The following is a 23,351-nucleotide window of genomic DNA, read 5'->3' as shown; positions in this document are numbered from 1 at the left end:
TTTCCACCTACTAACCAATATGAAGTTCCTTATCACCCTGCCCTCGATCCTCCCCGATCACAGAACTAATCCACTTGCATTGTACGTCTTTTCCCCGTCCTAACAGCCGTCTTTTCCTTGCTCAGGCTATCGTCTTTTCCTCGTCGCAATCTACCATGTCAGACTAGGTGCGTTGTGTAGCGGGACAGGCAGTGCCTCAGGCAAAACCCTCGTTCCCATACCGGGTGTTCAACAGGCCCTTACAGGCTTCGTCGCGTGTCCACCTACCCACCGCATTGCCCGCTGGCAAACACCAGATTGTTTCGTAGTCCGCTCGACGCCGTTGCATAGTCCGCTCAGTTGTTGTTCTGTAGTCCGCTCGTCTAATGTTCGTCGCTTAGCCCGCTCGGTTTGCGGTCTCCGGAGGTGAAAATTCTGCACTCATACCAGAGGTGTCCTGTCGAGCGTATAGGCCACGGTTCCGCGCCCTTCTTACACGTAGAAAGAAGAGGGACTCGCTCCCGACACGAGTACACGCTCGTCGGATGGTTTTTATACCCGTTTTGCTGGTAGTCCTCTGTTCGCCGCGGCTTCGCCTACGCTACGCGCCCGTCGCGCCCACGACGCTCCAGCGTGAGAATACTTGGCTCTCTCGTAGCTAGACGAGAGGTTCGTAGCCGACACCACGTACAGGTGATTCTCGTCGTCGACCATACTAGAGATATAGTTCTTACTAGAGAATAGATTAAAGGACTACTAATTATCCTAAATAACCTTATTACGTAGGTAGTCCTTAATCTCGCGGGTAGGGATAAAGTAAGTACTAGTAGGCTCTTTATAGTAGAACTTCTCAATAATCTTACCTAGTATACGAGCTATACTACTAGTCTTCTTACTATAGCGGAAGTCCCTATCTATATTTATAATAGCGTAGAGATACTATATAATACGGTTAAATATCTTTATTGAAACCTAGATAGTACCGCTACTCTTACTAATACGAGTACCCCGGTACCTATCGCTATCTAGGCGCTCTACCTTATTACCCTATATAATAGTAATAGAGTAGCCCTACTTAAAGCCCTTTATAATTATAGCCTTTAGAAGATTAGTAGAAGTCGTATTATATTATTATTAGTATTATACTTACCTTTATAATCTTAATCTCTACCTTACGCCTAGACTTCTTACTAGACTTTAATCTAGTATTACTATTATTATTTAGCCGCTTTAGTAGGCCGCCTCCTCTACCTCCTCTAGACTTACCCCTAAAGGTACTACTAAGATTACTATTAAAGAATAGCTTACTAGGCCGGAATAGTAGTAATACGGCTATAATAGCTAATAGAAGCGCTAATAGGAATATTAGTAGATATAATAGTAGGTATTAAAGTGTTTACAGCTTAATAGGAAGGTTAGTATTAGTAAGGAGGGGGTATTAAAGTATAATATCAATAGGAGGGTACTACTAGTAAGGGAGAGGGCTTATATATCTAGATATAGAGAGCTCCTAGCTAGTTAGCTAATATAGTTACCTTAGAAAGATGTGTTTAGGTAAGCTAAGCTAGTTATATAGTTTAGAGTGTAGCTATTATTACTATAGCTAACATTACGCCTAGTAAGGATCCTCCTTAGAATATCTACGAGCACCTTACGTTAGAAGAACCGAGCATATATCCGTTAGGTAAAGGCCTACTAAGGATATTAGAACCTACGCCGATACCCTAGTAACAAAACAAAAAGGTCAACCTACTATAGCGGTAGACTTCGGAGGTAGACATACCTAAGGTTATAGATATCGAGACTATAAAGGTCGGAGTAATTAAAGTCGACATCCCGCTACGTAGTATTCGTCTTATTATATACGGTACCGTTAAAGGCAAGCCTACTAGATGCCTAGTAGATCTAGGCGTATAGTCGATCTTTTATAGTACAAAGTTTATAAAGGATTATGATCGGACAAAGCTACCTACTCTATTTAGAATCGGTATAGTAGACCCGTCTAAGAAGAACAAAGCTACGGAGTACGTAAAAGCGACTCTAGACCTAAACGGTCACGTCGAAGAATTGAACTGCTTTATTACCGGTATTAAGTATAACTTGATTCTTAGTATACCGTAGGTATAGAAGCACCTACTAGACTTCGGGAACTAGACGAACACCGTTATATTTACGTCTTACTACGGAGACTATTACGAAAGAATACTAACGACGGTACGCTATTAACTAGAAAAACAAGCTCGGTAGTAATAGCGTGCCGATCAGATAGACGTAGCGGCAATTATAGGCATTAACATCTCGTCTATAAGTACTACGGAGGCCGTAGAATGTCTAGAAGATTAGCTTAAAGAGGGCTAATAACTAGAAGAAGGCTACCTAATTTAGGAGTAGAATAACGACGCGCTACCTATAACTAAGGAGGGGGCTATAGAAGAAGTTAGTATATAGCTCAGCGCTATAGCAGCGTCCGACTTCTAATGATATATAAAAGGTAAAGACGAAGTAGACCTAGATATATCGCTTCCGCGTAAATTTAAGTTGCGACGTAAGGCCTTCGTTCTACGTATAGGAGACGATACCTTACCTCCTTATCGTAAAGGAGACGACCTCGCTATCGACTTTGACCTAGGTGCTAAGCTGTCTTTTGCTCGACTATATCTAATAAGCCTATAGGAGCTCGAAGTCGTAAAGAAGTATATCGACGACTTGAAGGCAAAAGGTAAAATTAGAGAAAGTACGTTACGTATTATATCGCTAGTTATTATTATTAGAAAGCTAGGTAGTAGACTACGCGTCTACGTAGACTATAGAGTAGTCAACGCTATTACGATTAAGAACCGATACCCTATCCCGTAGGTTCGAGAGACACTATAGCGAATAAGCGGGTACTAATACTTTACCGTACTCGATGTTGTTACTACCTTTAATAAACTACGTATCCGAGTAGGCGACGAATAGAAGACTATATTCACCTCACGGTATAGGACCTAAGTACCTAGTAGTACCCTTCGGATTATATAACGCTCCTAGCGTCTTCTAGGCCTATATTAACTAAGCCCTAAGGCCTTACCTTAACGACTTCGTTACCGTATACCTTAATAATACGATCGTCTTTAGTAGTATAAGAGAGGAGTATATAGAACATATACTTAAGGTGCTAGACTACTTTATCGATACTAAACTACTATTAGATATCGCAAAGAGCAAGTTTTTCTAGAAGGAAGTCAAGTACCTTAGTCTAATTATTACTGCCGAAGGTATTAAGATAGACCTAAAGAAGATTAAGACGATCCTCGAATAGGAGACACCTAGAAGCGTAAAGGACGTCCTTTCCTTCCTCGGCCTTACGAACTTCTATCGAAGGTTCGTAGAAGGCTTCTCGAACATCGTACTACCTATAACTACTCTTACGAAGGGGGTCCGGTAGTAAGAACAAGTCAAAGCGACCTACGAAATATACTTAGAACTAGATACTAGAGTACTAGTAAGCTTTTAATAGGCTTAAGGTGGAGTTTACGAAGTAACTAGTACTATAGTACTTTGACCTAAGTAAGCCTTACGTTATCGAATACGACGCCTCTAATAGATATACTAGTAGCGTTCTTTTATAGATCGGAGAAGACGGACAGCTTTACCTAGTTACATACTATTTATAGAAGATAGATCTAGCTAAGTATAACTATAAGATCTACGATAAGGATCTTATAGCTATCGTTCGAGCTTTTAAGGAATAGCGGCTAGAGCTAATAGGTAGCAAGACTAGGGTATTATCTAATCACCGCGGTCTATAATACTTTATAACTACTAAGTAGCTAAATCGCCGATAAGTACGATAGAGTAAATTCTTGTCCGGGTTCGATTTCTAGATCGAATACCGACTAGGTAAGCTAGGCGGTAAGCCTAATACCCTAATACGCCGTACTTAGGATATAGACGTAATAGACGTTATCAAGAATAGATAATAAACGGTCTTAAAGGAACGTAACCTCGCCCCTAAAGTATAGGAGTCTCTTAGAGTATTAGTAATAATCACGTATACGAACGCTCGCGACTAATATTAGCTCGCGCTTACTATGCTTAACGCGAACGAGGCGTCTATTAAGGAAGAGATCTAGAACGCCTACGATTAGGACGAGCTCGTAGTAGTAATTAAGAAAGGCCTATAAGCTAGCGATAGTCGGCTACCGTAGAAATTGAATACGTATATCAATCTTAGCGAGTACGAACTAGAGCACGACCTAATTTATATTCAAGGCCGCCTCTACGTACCTAATAGTAGTAACATCCGCGAAGAACTTATAGCCGCTTATTATAATGCCCCTATAGCCGGCTACCCGGGGCGCGAGAAGATATACAAGCTAATAACTCGTACGTACTATTAGCCTAGCATATAGGCTAATATCGTACGATATATAAAGAACTGTTATATATACACTAGAACTAAGGCTTTCTATAATACGTACTAGGGTAACCTTAAGTAAATCCTAGAACCTAACGGTATATTCGAGGAAGTGGCCCTAGACTATATTATAGCACTTCTAGACAGCTATAGCCCGGAGGGCGTTAAGTATAACAACATCCTTACCTTGATATATCGTCTTATAAAGCGTAAGTACCTTATACTAGTCGTCGACATAGAGCCCAAGATAGCTATAGATATAATTATCCGCTACGTTATTAAGGATTAAGGCCTGTTCCGCTCTATCTACTTAGACTACGGCTCGTAGTAGGTGAGTCGCTTCTAGAAGACGCTTTACGAACGCCTAGGCATTAAGTATAAGATGTCGACGGTATAGTACCCTTAGACCGATAGTTAGTCCGAACGTACAAACTAAGTTATAGAGTAGTACCTATGTATATACATTAATTACGCCTAAGATAACTAGTACGACTAGCTACTAATAGCGGAGTTTGCTTTAAACAATATAAAAAGCACTACCGGCGTATTACCGTTCTTCGTAACCTTAGGAAGAAACCTAAGAATAGAAGTTCTTAGTAGACCTACCCGTACGAACGTACTACTAGCTACGTAGAAAATTAGCTAGTAAGATGTAGACGCTTTCGTAACTTATATAAGCCGTGTATATAGATAGATAGTTGATATTTCATTAAGCTGTTGTAGTGCCCTTTAGCCTATATAGCTATACTATCTTGTTTTTGTATATATAGAGGGGAAACCGTATTAGTAAAAACCCCTCCTCCTTCCCGCCTGTCTTTTCCTCCTCGTTGTCGTCTTAAATTTCCCTTGTTAGGGGTACGCTAGTGTTATAGGCCTGCCCTAATAACTACCCTATCTACAACCCCCCTCGCTTCCGCCTCTTGTCTATCTACTCCTCCGTCTTGCTAGCGAGGCTAAACTACTAGAGGTATCCCTACTATAGTATCTACCGAGAGATTCGGCGAATGTTACCTTTGTCCCTAATGATTGACTTGTAGTCTCTCCTTCCCGCTTAGTGCCTCTAATTTCCCCTACCTCTCGCCTACTACGGGCATCTTAGTAGTATATGTTCTAGGTTTTACGATAGGTAGCCACACTAGTAGGCTAGGCTATAGATGTCTAGTACGCGTCTCCTAAACAGGTAGGCCCTTAATCTAATATGTTCGGACCTGATTTAGATCGCTATGCTTGCTTCGGCCCTTATCAGGTCCCTATATAGCTAGTAATTGTGTCTCTAGAAGGCTCGGAGCGCTATCGGGCCTGTTGTCTTAGGGGGCTTCCTTTTCTAGTCCTGCTCCTATAGGTAGCTCGCTATCTATTCCGCTAGGCTTTAGGTCTTAGCCTTGCTCCTGCCGGCCTAGCGAGTCCTACGCTCCTCCTCCTTTCGTGCTAGCCATTCGGTACTTGTCTATACGGCCGTAAAGGTAGTAAGGTCATCCTCTTTTTAGCTTGTCCTATGTCCGGCCCCTCTCCGGTAGCGGCTTTCTATCTTATTCTTTGCCTCCTAGATCGTAGTTTATACTAGGTAATCTGTCGTCTTTACCGCGCATTAAATTCTTATTCCCCGGATATACTAGCCGATTAGTAGTGTTCCTATCTCTATTTCTACCGTACTTATTAACGTTATCTTATATACGCCTAGTACCCTACGTAGGTTACCTACCTATGTCCTATTTAGGGGTTGCTCTATCCGTTTTAGGATCGGCTTGCCTACGCCTCCTATTCCCTAAATCTATACCCCGTATAATATAGCTAGTCTAACGATCGCCTTATATATTACTCTTACCTTGTCGAATGTTGCTCCCTATATAGATGCCGTAAGCCTCTTTATCGAGAAGCCGTGTATATATATATTGTATCAACTAGCTTAAGTATATATAAGTATAGCTTAAAGCCGACTATTAGAAATATAGCCGGAGACCTACGCGGTTATATAAGGTAGGAGATAAGGTTTAGCTCAATTTACGTAATATTCGTACTAAACGACTAGCGAAGAAGCTTAATTATAAGAACGTAGGCCCCTTTACGATCATAAAGAAAGTAGCGACCGATATCTACGAACTCGACCTACCTACGAGTATAAGAATATACTACGTGTTCTATACCAACCTACTACGACTATCCGCCGAAGACCCGTTCCCTTTATAGACGTACGAACCTACGCTCACCGAAGTCGATAGCGAAGTTAAGGAATAGCACGATGCCGTAGTAGTAGTAGACAGTCGCTAGACTAGAAAAGTAAAGAAGAGTATTAGCTATACTATTAAATAGGTAGATAGGTTATATACTAAAGAACCTTATATTAACTTAAAAGGCACTATAGACGAACTTGTAGTAGACTACTATTATAAGAACCCTCGCGCTCTAGGACCTCTACGCGGATAGTAAGTACTAGAGCCTAATATAACCGAGCTAATAGACTCGGCGGATAGTACTAGCGATACTAATAACGACGCGACCGGTACCGCCGACGCTAAGTACTAGTCACGATACAACCTAAGGCGTACTAAGGCATAATAAACAGTCACTTCGTTTCTACAATCTACGCCTAGGACTCGCTACCGCTAGTAACGTCGCTTTGCTTGTAGCTTAGGCTCGTCTATAGTCGTATCTTTATATATAACGGAGTTTTAGATTATAGAGTTAGATAGATATACTCTATAGAGCGTTGCTTATTTTGAATTGATAGATACCGCCTCGTAGGCGCTTAAGGCGATTTAAGAAGGGGGGTGGTGTCACGGTATAGCCCTACGGCCTACGGCCTTCGGGTCACGTGACTTCGTAAACATGACGTAACGCCTCGGCTCGACGAACGTCGCGCTTATCTTCGATACGCGCCTTAGCTAGAACTTCTCTTCTCCGTAGAACTTATTCGATTACTTAGCTACGATACCCTTTTACCTACCGAGAGTAGCCTAGACCCGTATTAATCTCGATAACGTCGGTAGACTAGTTTTAGTTAAGCGTAGTTATTAACTATCGATTTGACCTTAAGATAGATAGCGTTAGGTCGTAGGTTAACGGCGCGCTAGAAGGCTATCGCGTCTACTATTCGATAGTTATCGGGGTCGTACTCGAAATCGCTAGCGTTACGGTCGATATCGTCGATTCGAGGAGGTTCTACTAGGTTAATAAACTGGCTAAAGTCGATGCCCTTACTATCGTCTTTATATCTAGACAGGTTAGTGTCTTCCTACCGACTCGCCGGCTGTTTACCCTATCGTATTAAAGACTCGGGTTTTACGGGAGGGAGAGGGGTACGTAGAAGAGACGGAGGAAAGGGTTTCTAGGTATTACCGCGTAGAGTCTCTTAAGTCTCTACGGGTTATAAAGTCGGTATCTAGGAAGTCTATGTCTAGGTTCTCGGGTCGTTAGGGTTCTTTAGCTGCTTAGCTATTAGGCGTGGTTCTGATCTAGGGCGTATACTAGTCCGGTTACTAGTCCTCGAGGATAGGCGAGAGCGTTCGTTATCGGCTATACTAGCGTAGTAGTTCGCGACTCGGTCGCGTCGTACTTACGACTTGGTCGCTCGGTGTCGGTGTCGTGCTTACGTAGAGTTTAGCTCTCTACTTTTAAAGGCGTAACTAACTATTACGGGCGAGGGGGCTATAGTATAGTCGGGTAAAGACATATATAGTTACGCGAGCTATCTAAGAGGTCTAAGGGAAGGCGAAGAAATAAAGGAATCGGAAGGGTGCTAGCGCGCGGAGTTGCGGCCGATGACGTCGATGTGTTACGGGGCAGTACGTGAAGTGAGTGAAAGGGCTGTCTCGTAACAACTAGGGATCTCGATTAGAAAGTATAGGGTATTAGTTTATAAGGTATAAAAAACTATGTTATTTAAAAATAGTGCCTTATTAGCTCTTATATATAGCAAGTTATTGCCCTAAATTAGTTATCGCAATCTCCTCGGCCAATACCTATTATATCCTTACACCCTATAATGCTCATTTCAACCTCATAATCTCATCTCACGCTGCAAGGTTATGCCATCTTTTCATAGATATCGACAGTCGAGTAAGCTGATTAGACTCTATCGGATTCTCCTGAGGCTCACATGCTTGACGACATACGCAACAAGTCATGTTGCCGTTTCTGGGAAGCGGAAAGTATTGGCTCAAGGCACAGGAATTCATAAACTCATTCGAGGCAAAAGGGAGGATTCCTACAACAAAAGGGGAGATGATCTTAGATGCTCACGCTGGGATGTTGCCTCGTGTCCTCCTCAGTATCACTCTCTGCATCCCTCGATCCAACTTCTGACCAGCTGTCGGGTGTGGCAACGCCATCACCCTCCTCCGACAACATATCGACATCACTGTCCTCTGCGACATCAATGACCTCAATCGTGGATGTCTCACTCCTGGGCAGCGATTGTGCTCGAGAAGCTGGTCCAGATATCGATGCGAAAGTGTCAGTGTCAGAATCAGTCTGGAAGCCCCAAGATGAGTGAGCCCGCGATGTGGGAGTTCGTGCCCCTTCGCGTGGCACCTCTTCATCCACGTCAATGAGGTGCGGTGTCTCACGATCGAGAGTTTGGCTTCGCGCACTCTCAGGTCGTGACACGACATCGGCCGCGGAGTAGAAACTGGCGTCCATGAGGTCTCGGACTGGCTGCGAAGAAGATGTTGCGGCGTCGCGGACAGGGTCAAAAGGTAAGCTCGAAGTTGTCGATAGCGCTGCCGGCATTTGCTGTGCGTCGAAGTGTGCTAGCCTTGCGCGAGTAAGTTCTGGAGTAGCGCTGTAGAGATCGTCCGAAGCCTCCGATCTAGCCACGGAAGAGGGTGGGAGGGTCAGTGGTTCACGAGAAGGCGACAGTTGTGGATCGAACATCCCTTCCCACATACTATTCCGTGGGCGAGTCGGTGGTGTCGAGGGTGTTAGATCTACCAGTGGTTCAGCAGTCACGGGGATGTCCTGTGGTGTCGAGGGCTCCGCGTGAGCAATGGCGTGTGCGGCTTGCTGGTCGTCCATATCTTTCAAGCTGGCTGCTATCGCCGCGAGTAGTGCATCATCATCGTTGTCCGGCTCACTCTGCCCGACGGTAGCAGAGTTTGTGGTGCTTTCCTGCTCGGAGAGTGAAAGTGCGATGGCGAGCTGCTCTTCGTAGCTCAATCTCGAATGATCGATCTGCTGAGAGTCCTCTGTTGGCAGTGCTTCGTATGCCCCAGGTACAGAAATCGGAGGCGTAGCTGCATGCTCGGGGACAGAGATGGGAGGACTTGATACTCGATCAAGCTCGATCTTCGGAGGGACTGGTGGCTTCGGCGTGATACTCCCCTCAAGGGCGTACTCGTCACCAAAAGGATTCGCAAAGCATGATCCCGCATTCCATCCACTAGCACCAGTCGAGCTGGACTCGCCAGCGAGAAGTGGTTCAGTAAGGCTACGATCGGTCTCACGCATCTCCTCCCTGATCGGATGTGGTTGCAGTTGGGTCATAGGTGGCGAGAATAGTTCTCTCTCCTCCTCTCCTGTAGCAGTCTTCAACTTGCCTTCATCGTCCACGAGGGTGTCGAACGTCGGCGATGGTGGAGTCTCTGTCCCGGCAGCCTTGGCAGCATTCCGTCGTTGCTGGAGCTCATACATCTGCTGGTTGCGCCTAGCAAGATACTCCCTGCCCTTTCGTCGTCGCTCTTCTGCCTCAGTTGAATCCACCCGTCCTGATATTGGAATGCGGCGTATTGTGCTAGGGTTGGACAGACTCCTGCCCGTGGCTAAGGCTGCTGCTTCCTGGCTGCCTGAAGCCTCACGCTGAAGACCCTCATCGTTGATGATTGTCCGACCTTCGAAGGCGAAAGCCTCGGCAGCTCTCCTGCTTTCGGGATCAAGCTCTTGACCAATCTGTCGCAACAACTCGGCAACTTTACGTCGCTGCTCTTCAAGCCATTCTTGCACCTGCGGATTCTCGAGTACAGCGATGCCGAGGGCGGCGATGAGGGAAATGGAGAGGATGATGCCTGGTTGGTCGCATGGTCAGTTATGGTGCATATGTGGTCATGCTCGTGAGGCTAGAAGATCTGGATACGACAAGGTGGTCTCGTGCGTGCAGTAGCCTGGCGATATACCGCGTGTGTGAGTTCGGGGATCATGATGGCTCGTACCTTTGACGACAGCTGCCGGCATCTTGTGCGATCAGGACCGAGTGTCTGAGATAACAATACTTGGGGCAGATTCTCCGCGGTGATAGGTACTCGAAGCAGGCACTTCAAGGACAACCTTGGAAGCCAACAGGTGCAGCAGTGTGGCACCGTGCACGAGGGCGAAGCAAGCACATCCAACAAGCTGTAGCCTGTCGCCTGTCGCCTGTGCTTACGACTTGTAGCATCGCCACACCCGCCGGACATGTGGGGAAATCTTAGTTCTATCTCGGCTCATCATGCACGCTAGTGTTATGAAACAATGCACCAAGTAGCATGAAAGAGTACGGCATTATGGACTCAACTCATGCAAGCTGATAGCTAAGTGACAGTGACAGAGGCGACCTCCATGGGCTGTCAGCTCTTGAAGAGGCCTTGAAGCTGTCTGACCATGGCTCGTTGCCACGTAATGTTATCTATAGCTCGTGGCCGCTGGAAACTCTGCTGCCATGGCTGAGCCCACCTGTGCTGCTTATTCAATGCTGTGTAGCATGACATCTCGACACCAACATAATCTTCTACGAACTACCTGTCCTAGTCTTTCTCGTCTACACAGCGAAGTTGCTTGTTGCGGTCGATCGCGGCCGCGGGTACTAGTCAAACTGTCCTATGTCCCTTGTACCGGATGGAAAGTGAGGTCATGGTGGGGTCGGGAGTACATGTAGTATAAGAGTCGACAGTAAGTCTTCGTAGAAAGTGGGCGTGACAGCAACTGATCAGCCGAGGACATTCGAAAACGTTCTTAGAACCGAGATAAGGTATGTGAGTAAGCTTGATCGTTGGCAGACAGAGCGAGTCGCGGCGTTCGACAAGCATCCTTAATGCCTGCCGCAAGCTCAATGCCCTTCTCCAACCTCCTCTTACAAGTAGTCATGGTGAGACTTACCAATTGTGTCCAGTGCCCATATCGACTCTTGAATCATGCCTGCGAAGGGAAGCTGTGTGTGCGGCGAGTGGACGTACGAGTACACCGGCGATCCAGCAGCAGTGGCAGTCTGCCATTGCATTCCATGCAGGAAGACCGCTGGAACCAACGGTAGCTTCAACTTCATGATCCCGCAGGACAATGTATGCAGATATGTCCCCTTGCTCTTGACGGATTCTGACCTTGTTACAGTTCAAGAAGCTCTCTGGAACAGACTTCAAGTACAATCGACTCGCGGATTCCGGCAATACCGTCCACTACCGCAACTGCGGAAAGTGTGGAACTATCATCGTGGCCGATACTGATTCGATGCCCGGCATATATATCCTGAAGGCTGGTACTGTTGACGACGAGGCCGAGGTCGCTAAGCATAAGCCGGGGCTTGAGATTTATCGTAAGAACGCGCCAGAATGGTGTACGCCATGGAGCTGTGCAGCGCAGAAGGAGGTTGCGTGAAGGACTTCCGGCGAAGAAGCAGAAGATGTAGTCGAGAATGAAGCAAGTTCGTCTTATATGATAAGCTCGATCTTTATCAGTACCTTGATGGTGTGTCGTGATCGGCCACGAGGAAGATGTCATCATCCCGTTCCGTATTGCATTGCATCGCAGTATGTAGCTGCTTTCTACTTATCTTGTGTCGTTGTCGAGCAGTCATGAAATGATGATGCTGTCGCTCCTGCATACATGTAAGTACAGTAGTGGTGTCTTTGAGTTGAGAGAAGACGCGTGGGCGTGATCAAGCGGCTTTTGCGATGCTGTAGATACACAGCAAGGGCATTCGAAGTGATCATCGTCGCCAGGTACAGCGGTCCTGCTGGGCAATCCGTACACTCATACCGACCTTGATGTTGCTATGATCAGAAAAGAAGATTTGTCCAAAGAGAACCTTGAAGGCTTGAACCCCCCGGGATACATGTACTATAATAGTCTATGTATGCTTTCGCCAGATCGCGCTAGTGGCTGCACCCAACGCCACGCCACGCTACATGTATGCGTTCGTGATGACTTCCACTTCTTCCGTCTTCGAGTCCATCTAGGAGGTACGAATTTCAGTTTCATACTGCTTTGGCGTTTGGGAGTTGCAGGGGAAGTGATTCAATGCGACCACCCTGGAGACTGTCTTCTTTTCATCCAGACTCGACCTGCTGAGGCTTCAAGCCATCTCGCCACACGCCATTACATCGACCTGATCATCTCAAGGCAGGCTTCAACATCGATACACGACAAGCGATGAATCCTGCCCAGCTGTTGAATCCAAAGGCTTTCGCAAAAGGGAAGGCAATGGCCAATAGAAGGACACAGAATAATGGTGCGTTCCGCTTTCGTTTTCATTCGCTTCACTTGAGCTTCAATCATCCTCCGCATCACATGCGCACATCGCTGGCAAGTGGACTCCCCCAGCTATAAAAGTCGAACTTCGACCGCAACACAGAGCTCTTCTTCAATCACGAATACACACACACACACACACACACCGACCACCACCACCACTTGCAACTACTTTCCACCACACCCTCACATCACGCATTGTCCCTCAGCATCTCAACCGTCCATTGTGTACATTGAGGCATACCATCCGCTGCCCATATGCGTCACAGCCGTCTCCAGAATGGATCCACTCACGCTGAACTACACCAACCACGTCGACACGTCGATTCCGCCACTTGATACTGAGACCTCTCTAATCCGGATGCCAGCGGCATCGACGCCAAACAATGCGCCCCCACAACCCATGACCTACGATCCGAAAACGCTTCTCAATCCAAAAGTAGCAGGCAGCAGTGATGGCGGAAGTCGCGGCGCCACTCAACCGGACAGCAATGCCTCGACCACCGCCAAAGATGAAAGCGACGACATCAACTTCGGCATCAGCAGCATGATCGAGAACCTCCACAATACCCACGAGCGAGACGACGCACCAGCGCGGAAGCGCAAAGCTCAGGTCATTGAAGGTATTACAGATGATCAACGCAAGAAAGCCAAGGGTCAATCGGTGCACAGTGGCAGCGGAGGCATGCTGTCCAGCCACCTCAAAGAAGAACGAAAGCAATTCGCTAATGATGCTGGTGACACCATTGATCTGACCAATGATGATGATCTGCAGCCGCCTCAGAGCAACGACGATGAAGTTCAATTCATCAAGGACTCTGGCGACGATGAAGTCTGTCTTGGTATCCTTCATGTCAGCTGCAACGTGTATATGATCCCGTACACGTCGGCAGGTGGTGCTGCGAAGGCTGTAGGCAAAGACCATTGGCCAGCCATGGGAATTCAGTTCGTCCGGAAACCAGCGTCAAATACCGTCATGGAGTTGATAGACCGTACCGCGGCGAAATTTGCTCACCTGGATCCTAGGGTAGCGTCGGCATTGTGTCCGCTCGCGGACGGCTCGAAGATAAACAATATCAGAATGAAGATGTTCCTGCCAGCGCGGCCGAAGAGGCAAGGTGATTACTGTGGGAAAAGGGTATCGCAGAACATCAAGGTGGATGTCACACTGTTCGGCCGTCGTCGGATGTCAGATCGCATTGGCCAATTCCTCTCGCAGAAGCAACTGTACCTGAGTTCGCCTGTAACCAACGTCGGAAAGCCAATCGTCAACCCACACGACAAGAAGCCTGTCTCCTTCTCAAAGCAGCCTGGTACGATTCTTGGACCTAGGCCGCAGCCCTCGATTCAGGCCGTAGGGCGTACTATTGAGGAAATGCGCCGGGAGGCGAGCAGCATGTTCGATGGCCTGGCGAAAGCTGAAGATCTGCCTGAGATGGAAGTGGATGGCACCATTATCAAGAGTCCGCTGATGGCGCATCAGAAGCAAGCGCTGCACTTCATGATGGATCGCGAGCGCGATGGCTACACTGACGACAGTCCAAGCCATTCGCTATGGAAATATCGAAGCAAGGATAACGGCAGGCCCTCGTGGTACCACATCATCACTGATACCGAAGTGTTCGAGCAGCCTGAACCAATCCAAGGAGGCATCCTTGCCGATGTCATGGGCCTTGGTAAGACTCTGAGCATACTTGCATTAATTGCAGAGACACGCGAGGCCGCGAGACGCTTTCGGCGCGAGGATCCTCCTGATTCGGAGTACCTCGAATGCAACAGCAAGGGAACGCTCATCATCTGCCCGAAGTCAGTGCTGTCCAACTGGCAAGAACAGATGAGACAGCATACCGTCGATGGAAAGATGCGACACTACACCTATCACGGCGATTCCAGGATGCAGGATACCGAACAGCTTGCAAAGTACGATATTGTGCTCACGACTTATAACACTGCCGCATCCGAGTTCAGCAACAGCGGCGGCGCCAGCACGAAGTATACTGCTCTGCGATCCATGAAATGGTTCCGCATCGTTCTCGACGAAGCGCATTCCATCCGCAACTCAGCGACCAAGATCTTCAAGGGATGTTGTGAGCTCGAGGCTGAGCGGCGCTGGGCAGTCACCGGTACGCCAGTGCAGAACACGCTTAACGATCTGGGTGCTCTCATCAAGTTCCTGCGTCTTAAGCCATTCGACAACTTGACAACATGGCACCAATACATTATGGCACCTTTCAAGAACGGCGACGTCGAGGTCATCAACAAGCTGCAATTGCTTTCAGGCAGCATTACGCTTCGTCGACTCAAGAACACCGTCGGTCTGCCCGAGCGTGCACAAGTGCGTGAACGCTTCGAATTCTCTAAGGCCGAAGCTCTGCTTTACCGCAAGTTTGCTGCAAAGACTCGCACGCAGTTCCACACACTTAGCGGTGGCGGCAACAAGTTGCAGGGCAAGTCCTACGCACACATTCTCAAGTCACTCGGTCGTCTACGTGCTATCTGCGCCCACGGGCGTGAGATGCTTACTGAAGATGACATGAAGGATATCGACGGCGACGATCCCGACAACGCCATCGTGCTTGACATCGGCGACGAGCCCGATTTTGAGTCCGAGACCGACTTCGTCACAGAGAAGCAAGCTTACGAGTACTTCAAGATGTTACACGATGGCACAATGGCAGTTTGCCAGTCATGTGCGGATCACCTGCTTCCCCTTGATGGGCAGGCTCAGGATGAACTCGATGACTCTAGTGACGACGACGCAGATTCGAATGTCGGAAGCGCGGATACCTTCGACGGCAAGCCCAATCTGTTCGGTCACCTCACGGCGTGCTACCACTTCATCTGCACGAAGTGCACAAGCAAGCACCAGAAGGAAGTGCAGGAAAACATGTCGGTCGACCAGCATCACGTTTGTCCACACTGCACCAACTATGTTCAGTATGGCTTCTTCCCCCTGCGTCGCTCGATCCTGGCACGATTCAGCGATGAGCGCAAGGATGCTCCAGGTCGAGCCGGAATTGCGAAGTGGGACGAGAACACGTACAGCGGACCTCACACCAAGGTCAAGGCGCTGCTCGAAGACCTGAGGCAGTCCGAGATTGAGACCTCGCAACTGCCAAAGGGAGAGCCACCTGTCCGCTCAGTCGTCTTCAGTGGCTGGACTCAGTACCTCGACCTCATCGAGTTCGCACTCGTGCAGAACAACATCGGCTTCGTGCGTATCGACGGCAAGATGTCAGTCAAGCAGCGTTCTGAATCACTCACCATCTTCAACACTGTCGAGCACGTCCGAGTCATGCTTGTCTCAATCAAGGCTGGCGGACAAGGCCTCAATTTTACTGCCGCCAACAAGGCCTACGTTATGGAGCCGCAATTCAACCCAGGTGTCGAACACCAGGCCGTGGATCGCATCCATCGCATCGGCCAGAAGAGAGATGTTGTGATCAAACACTATATCATGAAGGGGTCTGTGGAGGAAGGCATCCTCACAATGCAGAAGAAGAAGGAAGATTTGGCGAAGCTCTCGATGGAGCGGAAGCGGAGCAAGGCTGAAGAGGTCAAGATGCGAATGGAGGAGCTCAAGGATCTCTTCAAGTGATCGAGGCTAGGGTGAAAGCCTGGTGACAGGAGATCATGACAAAGATGAGGGCTATAGAGGCCAGAGGCGAGGGTACACGGCACCTTCCAAGTTTGTCGGATCAACAGCTATGCTTTGCTCTGATGGAACCACGAGATACCCATGAAGCAGCTCAGGTCGTAGTCCCGGAATTGAACACAGAAAGTTGGATGAGTAGTGATTCCATTCTTCATATGCTGTCTCGCTAATGCTACTGTCGTATCATATCATCCGTGGTATCTGTCTTGCTTATAGAGTGTGCAACCAGCCGCCCGATTCATTTCCCACCCAAGAAGAATAGTCCTCTGTAAAGGAAGCCTGAAAAGAACAGTCAAGAGCCGCAATCTCCTCTTGGTCTCAGCCCATAACAAACAAGCCAAGATAATCCCACGCAACCTATACGATCCCAACTCCGTTCAAGATGCCATACCCACTCGAGTGTCTCGCCTTTCCATAGCTATTTACCAGCCCTCTGCTGATCATAAATAGCAGTAGCCCTCTCAACCTGTCCCGCCGAGAACTCTGTCATACACTTGTCGTAGCTGTAGTCCATGTAATTATGGATCGAGTCATTTCCCGCCTTGCCGGGACAAGTATCCTGTGCCTTCGGGCATCCGTTGGTAGGGATCAGCTGCAGTGGCGTGTCATGCACGTAATCGCCGCTGCCTGAGCACGACGACCCTTGGAAGACGTGGAAAAGACCGAACCAGTGGCCTACCTCGTGGACGGCGGTGTAGCCAAGATCGTAGTGAGTGGCGGTGCCGTTTGGAAGGCTGTCGGCGAGGCAGATGCAGCCGTCGAGGATGAGGTCCTCGGTGGTTGGTTCAGTAAGAGGGAAGTAGCAGAATCCCAAGAGACCTCCAGGAAGACCGGAGGTGAAGTACAGATTCAGGTCGGAGTAGGAACCTTGGCGGAGGGTGGATTTCATTTTGTATTCGTCTGTGCTGTTCATGTCGGCGGCGGCCCAGTCCTCATTGACGGTGAAGTTGATGGAGACTGTGTTGAAAGTGACGCCGAAGGGTTTGTAGGCGGAGCTCATGACCTCCATCTAATAAGTACTGTCAGTGCTTGCGCAGGAGGGATGAGGTTCGTCCATTTACCTGCTCCTGGACCATGTCCTTGGTGTACTTGTTGCGTTTGGCCTTGGAAGTCACAACGTGAACGTAAGTGTCGATTTCTCTGGAGACGTTTTTGATGGCGAACTTGCTATTGCCAATGGTCGACGGGCGGCTGAAGTATGCTTCATTGAGCTGCATCTTCACGTTGTCGTCTGGATCAACTGTGCCGCAACGAGTAAGTTCTGCTGCTGCGGCCAGACTAGCAGTGGCGAGAAAGGCAAGGAGCTTCATCGTGATGGTTTTACTGGTATCAGTCAATGATGCGTCAGCGCAAGGTGTGAGTGCAGCTCGGTGGCGTTGTTGTGGTCAAAGGTGATTGGTGTGTTGTCTGTTGGTGAGGCTTCGAGATCGTTGTGAGATGGTGTTTTATAATCCTTCGAATGCTTAAAGTGAAAGTTGTCGGCAGCAGCAAGCAAGGCCAGCACTATTGCTGTCACACTAGCCGAAGTCAAAGTGAAAGTATGGTGAAGTGAATGCAAAGCAAAGCAGAGGAACATCCAACAGGCCAACATTGTTCTTCCCACCTTCTTATACACAACCCATCTCAATATCTAGCGTCCCATTCAGTCCACAGCGTATCCAGGATGTACGTGCCTGATCGACAACCACGATAGCAAACAAACGTGCACACGAGATGCCACACGAGCCGTGCAGAAGGCTTGTCTCAGTAGCATCACAGTCGGCGTCGCCAATAAGCATCCACGACCGGTCTTCACTTCTACATCCAAAGAGTATTCAGAGCACCGCTGTGCCAGGCGAGATAACGTGCTGGACCTGCCGCGTGCCTGTGGACGCATGATCAGATTGACCGCTATCTTTTTGCACCTCGGCGGCCCCGCGGCGTGGCCATGAGTTGTCATGTTGTGCTCGAAGAAGCGTGCTCGCTGGTGGTGATATGTAGCTAGCCGGTTATGTGTTGTTCGCTGGCCCAGCTTGGTTGGAGGAGATGAAGATGGCGTTCCTCAATTGAATCCAGAGCAATCAAATTATCAGACCCGTCCGGAGGAATTATCGAGTGTCCGAACGTGTATGTCACTGAAACATAGTGTGGCATGCTGTCGTGCTGGATCCGTACAGCAGTGGACCTTGCCATCATCGATATGAGAAGGCGCATGTGTAGGCGAGGTCAGTAAAGTGTTACAGGCAAGTGCAGGAGGAGAAAGCCTTTTGATTGAGCCCGACAGAATGGAAAGCCCTTCGACAGGGGTGATACGGGATGATCCGACCATAGCATGGGTCTCGAGCATCCATTGAGGTACACCTTCTCACGTCTGCACTGTGATCATCCATGGTCCGGAGCAGAGACGGCAGCGTGAGTGTCATCCTATCCAACGACTCTTGGTTTTGTGCGGGAGTGCACAAGCGCGGTTGTTGACCACGGGGCGACCTTGACATAGGACAGTACAACGCCATTGTGTGCAGACAGTGGCACTCGTGGTCGAACAAGTGTGCTTTCGGTAGTACTGTGCACGCAGATGACAGCTGCTGTACACTTCGGGCGGGAGACGTGCCACCGATAGCGTGCTGTTTGCGACAACTCGAGCTGAGCATACAGCATACACCGGCCAAATACTGCAAAGCCGGTGGACGTGAAGGGCATGGAGAATATACAAGTATAGTGAGCCTTCATCCCAGGGTATGTAGATTCATCGTGAAGCCCTCTACTCAATGGCCGGGAGAACAGCCTGATCTATCCTGGTGTCCAGACCTCCTCGACAGCTTCCCATGCCTGACCGCCGAAAGCCTGCGGTACACTCGGACCCTCCGTCTTTCGTCCCTTTCGTCATCATCGACCGCTTCGTGGAAATCATCTATGATACAAAAAGTCAACGCTTCATGTTATGCAAACGGCTATGTCACCGTTCTCAAATCCCTTAACGCCTTGCCATGCTGCGCCGTATGAGTGACGGCGATGATCAATTACCGGAACTTGGATTGCTTCCATGTGTGCCACGTCCTTCGCTGTCGGTATTGCTTGGATTGTTGTTACTTCCGCCTGGATTGAACGCTTGACGCATTCTGCCGAAGAGACCGCCTGCTGCGTCGCCGCTACGAGTACGCTCTGGTGACTCCGAGACGCGGAAGGGGTTCTCCTGGGAACCACTTCCACGGCTACTACCTTCCGCTCCGCTCGAGTTCTGTCGGGGGAAAGGGTAGCCGCCTGGCACGCTGGGTGCTCTCTGATAGTCGGGCGAGTGCATATCATGCAGAGGAGCCTGGCTCGACTGCCTGGGGCGGTCCGATCTCGCACTCTCGTCCTTGGGCATAATGCCCTGGCGACAATGTGGGCAAGTGTCGTGCTCAGTCAACCAGGACTTGATACAGTCGAAGTGGAACCAATGATGACAGGGTAGCTCCGTGACAGTGCTTCCGATCTCCGCAGCATCCATGCAGATGCTGCAATTAGCTTCGCCTTGCTCATCCAAGTCCTTGGTCGAGATCTGCTTCTTGGGTAGGTTTTCGATGGCTTCAGCCGTAGCTGGGCCTGGGGCGTTGCCGGATTGGTGCTGCTCCATGAGCTGTGTTATGACCCGATCCAAAGCTTCTTGACTGTACACAGCATCGCCATGAGCTCCGCCGTGAGCCATGCCAAGTAGCTGGAAGATGTCGCCGAACATCATCGGTCCGCCTCCCATGCCACCTCCAGCCGGACCGCCGGCCATGCCCATACCCATGAACGCACCACCCGGAGCCTGACCATGCATACGTGGACCTGCGCCGATGTTTGCAAACATCTGTGCCATGAGGCGCTCAAGATTATCCGGCTGGTGCTGGTGTGGTTGTGGATTGTTTGCATCTCTCGGGAACAGGTTGCCGCCAGATGAAGTAGTGATCGTGAAGGAGTATCCAGGACCGTGAGCGTGGCGTGTGAAAGTACCTCCGTTGCCGCGCTGTTCGTCGGCAGGTGGTGATTCTGGTGGCTGTTGGCCGCCATCACCTTCCGCGCCTGGTGTCCCTCGCTCTTGTCCAAAACCATGATTATGACCTTGACCTTGGTGCTGGGCCGGATTTAACACGCCACCCAGTGCTCCTTGTAGTATGGGTCCCAACATCCCCATCAGACCGCCGCCCGCCTGTCCGCCCTGCTGTCCAGCTGGACCACCAAGCCTAATATTCCTTGTCAGCGTTCCAGTCAATCTGCCACCAGGAGGTCCACCAGGTGCGTTCCCCTCCCAGTGCAAGTCATCTATATCGCCTTCGTCAGGATCAGGTGCGTTTCGTGCATACCATTCGTGGTCGTGGCCTGGGAACTGGGGCTCCAACTCCGGCATCTCATCGTCCTGGCGTGGGTCGTGGTCCGCCTCGATGATCTCGACGAAATCACCTTGGCATTCAGGGCAGATGATTCCATGCTCATCCCGATACCACTCGTTCTCACACTGGTGACAGAAGACCAACTCCCGCTGTTGCGGTGGCTGTTGCGGTGATTGCGTTCGATCCATAGTGATTGCAAGGTTGTGTGAAGAAGAGAAGGGTATTGGTGGAGCGTAAGCTCCTACGTCGAGGTACTGCCAATAGATGGTTCCGTAGTGGAGTCGCGGTGCGTAGGTGCGTGTGGTGTGAGGTTTGCTGGACTGATGATTGCGACTTCTCACTCTTTGTGTCACGCGCTCGGTGTACGAGCGCTTATTGCCGAATGAGCAGACGCTCGTGGTTGCCCAACTCGCTTGCAATGGACGATAGAGTCTTCTGTATACGCTGCGTCAGAGCGTTTGTCTATCGTGACGTTGAAGCCCAGGACGAAGTAAACGCCCAAGAACTTGTTACACGCGAATGTGTGTGAGAGCCACGAGGATGACGTACATGGAGCTATATCCGTTTGTGGCAAGCGCGAAGGACCCTTGTCGCGTGGCGGTGGTATCTGTTGCGGAGAGCAGACAGCAATAGATGTGCAATCGATGGAGGAGAGTATGGCGCTGCACAGCGCTTCACGTCGAGGACATTGCAACGCAACGATGAGTCGCCGCTGACTGCAATCGGTTTGAGAAGCTTCTGGAAAGCCTGGCGACGGCTGTGCCCGGCTGTGGTAGTCCAAAGAGCTGCTGCGCAATCAGGCATTCGAGGCACAAGTGGAGAAGAGAGCGAGATAGTCGTACATATACGTTGACGAAGATTGTGATTCTGGTCTACGTGATAACCTGTTGCCTGCTCCGACATCTTCTTCTGCCTTCTCACATGGCAACCGAGTAAGGTCGTTGCCGTGGGCAAATGTGCTTCGGTGCGAAAGCTCAAGCACGTTAATGCCAAGACGCTCTCCAAAGCTCAGTCCTAGGTAACTGGCACAGACTGGTGGCGGAGCACTATAGGCGGGTGCGCTCCCAGGCATGTGGCCATCTTCAAGACAGAGCAACAGCGCACTTACTTCCAAGTGCCGGCCGGCCTTGTAGGCTATTACAATTCAGACACTTGCCGGTACATGTCATGTTGTCACCTCGTCGGATGGACCATTCTGTCAACCAATACAGACAGCACGGTGAGTAAGAGGTGAGCGATCCGAAGAAAGCTTGGGAGTCAATCTCCCTTACGCCAAAATAGGGCCAAACCAAGGTGGTAAAGGTAGAGCCCAGAGTGTTGGTAAGGTGGGTGGAGCCTGTAGAGCCAAAGGTAGGAAGGGAAAAGGTCTTGCCGTGAGAAGAAAGGAAAGTAGTTGGGTCAGTCGTAAGCCGTTTCTGCTGGCTATTTCATGATCATGGGTCATGGTTGATTGAACCACAACCTCTATGCGCCTTCAACGCCGCCATGCTGACTTGGAATGTAACCCAAAAATGCCCAAGTGTAGAATACATTGAGTGTATTTACTCCTCTGGAATCTCGATCTCGCCGCTCTCAATGTCGTCAGAGACGGCCTTTGGTGAGCGACCATCGACCTGGCAACCGGTCGAGAAAGCAGTTCCGAGCATCTCCTTGACGGTACCCTTGAGGTCCTTGGCCATGGACTTGTGGCGCATCGTGCGGGCGATCGTGATGATCTCTTCAAGTGGGATGGACTTGGTGTGCTTGATGTTCTTCTCCTTCTTGCGGTCACGCGGTGGCTCCTTGAGGGCCTTGATGACGAGCGACGAAGCGGAGGGGACGACGGAGACGGCGGCTTGACGGTTCTTGATGGTGAGACGGACGGTCACACGGAGACCTTTCTGTGGAGGTGTCAGTACTGCGCTCGAGTTCAATGGCTGATTTCTTCTTCGGACATACCCAGTCGCCAGTTGCCTTGGCGATATCTTCACCGACCTTCTTGGGCGAGAGACCAAGAGGACCGATCTTTGGAGCGAGCGCGGATGAAGCACCCACCTCACCACCGGTGGCACGGAGGTGGATGATTTTCTCCTCGTTGGGGTCGATCTTTGGTGCTGAAGCAGATTGTAAGCGCGTGTCTCTCAGCCATTTCTGGCTGCAGCCATAATCGAGGAGGCCGATAACTTACCCATGGCTAGTGAGTAAGATGGTCAAGCTCAGCTCGATGTTGTGAAGAAAGAAGGTGCCTGGACGAGGATGTTTTGCTTGAAAGGCTCCCGTCTGGTGGAGAAGAAGAGCTGGAACTTTCAATCGCACACAGATGGAATTGGGGTTTCCGGGCCGACCGTTTCTCCGGTGTGCCTTGAAATCGAGGCAGCACAATCTTCGCCGAGTCCAGCCCGCGTGCGCTTCCAAAGCTTGATGGCGCAGCCACTCACGTCGAACAGAATGTCATCCGATCAGATCAGGCGCAGGGCAGGCATTGGAACGTCGCTGTCCATATCATGACCAGGTAGCGCTGTTAGACCTTCTCGCTGACACTTCTGCCCGGACAACGCACACCGTTCACGCA

The 23,351-nt window shown here is 49.5% G+C and overlaps 6 protein-coding genes across 6 annotated transcripts; 2 read left to right on the top strand and 4 right to left on the bottom strand.

Annotated features, from left to right (window-relative positions):
- Positions 1-8,605: 8,605 nt before the first annotated feature.
- Positions 8,606-10,543, bottom strand: CLAFUR5_02918 (uncharacterized protein; the record flags this gene model as incomplete). The annotated part of the gene is made up of 2 exons (XM_047902066.1): positions 8,606-10,377; positions 10,522-10,543. 2 exons carry the CDS (start codon positions 10,541-10,543, stop codon positions 8,606-8,608), a joined length of 1,794 nt encoding a protein of 597 aa, XP_047757491.1.
- A 935-nt stretch (positions 10,544-11,478) lies between these two features.
- Positions 11,479-11,938, top strand: CLAFUR5_02917 (uncharacterized protein; the record flags this gene model as incomplete). The annotated part of the gene is made up of 2 exons (XM_047902065.1): positions 11,479-11,625; positions 11,675-11,938. 2 exons carry the CDS (start codon positions 11,479-11,481, stop codon positions 11,936-11,938), a joined length of 411 nt encoding a protein of 136 aa, XP_047757488.1.
- Positions 11,939-12,712: 774 nt separating this feature from the next.
- Positions 12,713-16,409, top strand: CLAFUR5_02916 (DNA repair protein RAD5A; the record flags this gene model as incomplete). The annotated part of the gene is made up of 2 exons (XM_047902064.1): positions 12,713-12,791; positions 13,180-16,409. 2 exons carry the CDS (start codon positions 12,713-12,715, stop codon positions 16,407-16,409), a joined length of 3,309 nt encoding a protein of 1,102 aa, XP_047757487.1.
- A 475-nt stretch (positions 16,410-16,884) lies between these two features.
- On the bottom strand, positions 16,885-17,776 carry CLAFUR5_02915 (Extracellular metalloprotease; the record flags this gene model as incomplete). The annotated part of the gene is made up of 2 exons (XM_047902063.1): positions 16,885-17,475; positions 17,528-17,776. The coding sequence occupies 2 exons, from the start codon at positions 17,774-17,776 to the stop codon at positions 16,885-16,887; spliced, it is 840 nt and encodes a 279-aa protein (XP_047757490.1).
- A 1,685-nt stretch (positions 17,777-19,461) lies between these two features.
- On the bottom strand, positions 19,462-20,988 carry CLAFUR5_02914 (uncharacterized protein; the record flags this gene model as incomplete). Its single annotated transcript, XM_047902062.1, has 1 exon — positions 19,462-20,988. The coding sequence occupies one exon, from the start codon at positions 20,986-20,988 to the stop codon at positions 19,462-19,464; it is 1,527 nt and encodes a 508-aa protein (XP_047757489.1).
- Positions 20,989-22,341: 1,353 nt separating this feature from the next.
- Positions 22,342-22,971, bottom strand: CLAFUR5_02913 (60S ribosomal protein L12; the record flags this gene model as incomplete). The annotated part of the gene is made up of 3 exons (XM_047902061.1): positions 22,342-22,680; positions 22,739-22,893; positions 22,968-22,971. 3 exons carry the CDS (start codon positions 22,969-22,971, stop codon positions 22,342-22,344), a joined length of 498 nt encoding a protein of 165 aa, XP_047757484.1.
- Positions 22,972-23,351: the final 380 nt, after the last annotated feature.

Source organism: Fulvia fulva, chromosome 2, assembly GCF_020509005.1.
Source record: "Fulvia fulva chromosome 2, complete sequence".
NCBI lineage: Eukaryota > Fungi > Ascomycota > Dothideomycetes > Mycosphaerellales > Mycosphaerellaceae > Fulvia > Fulvia fulva.
This window is presented reverse-complemented; position numbering and strand designations above follow the sequence as displayed.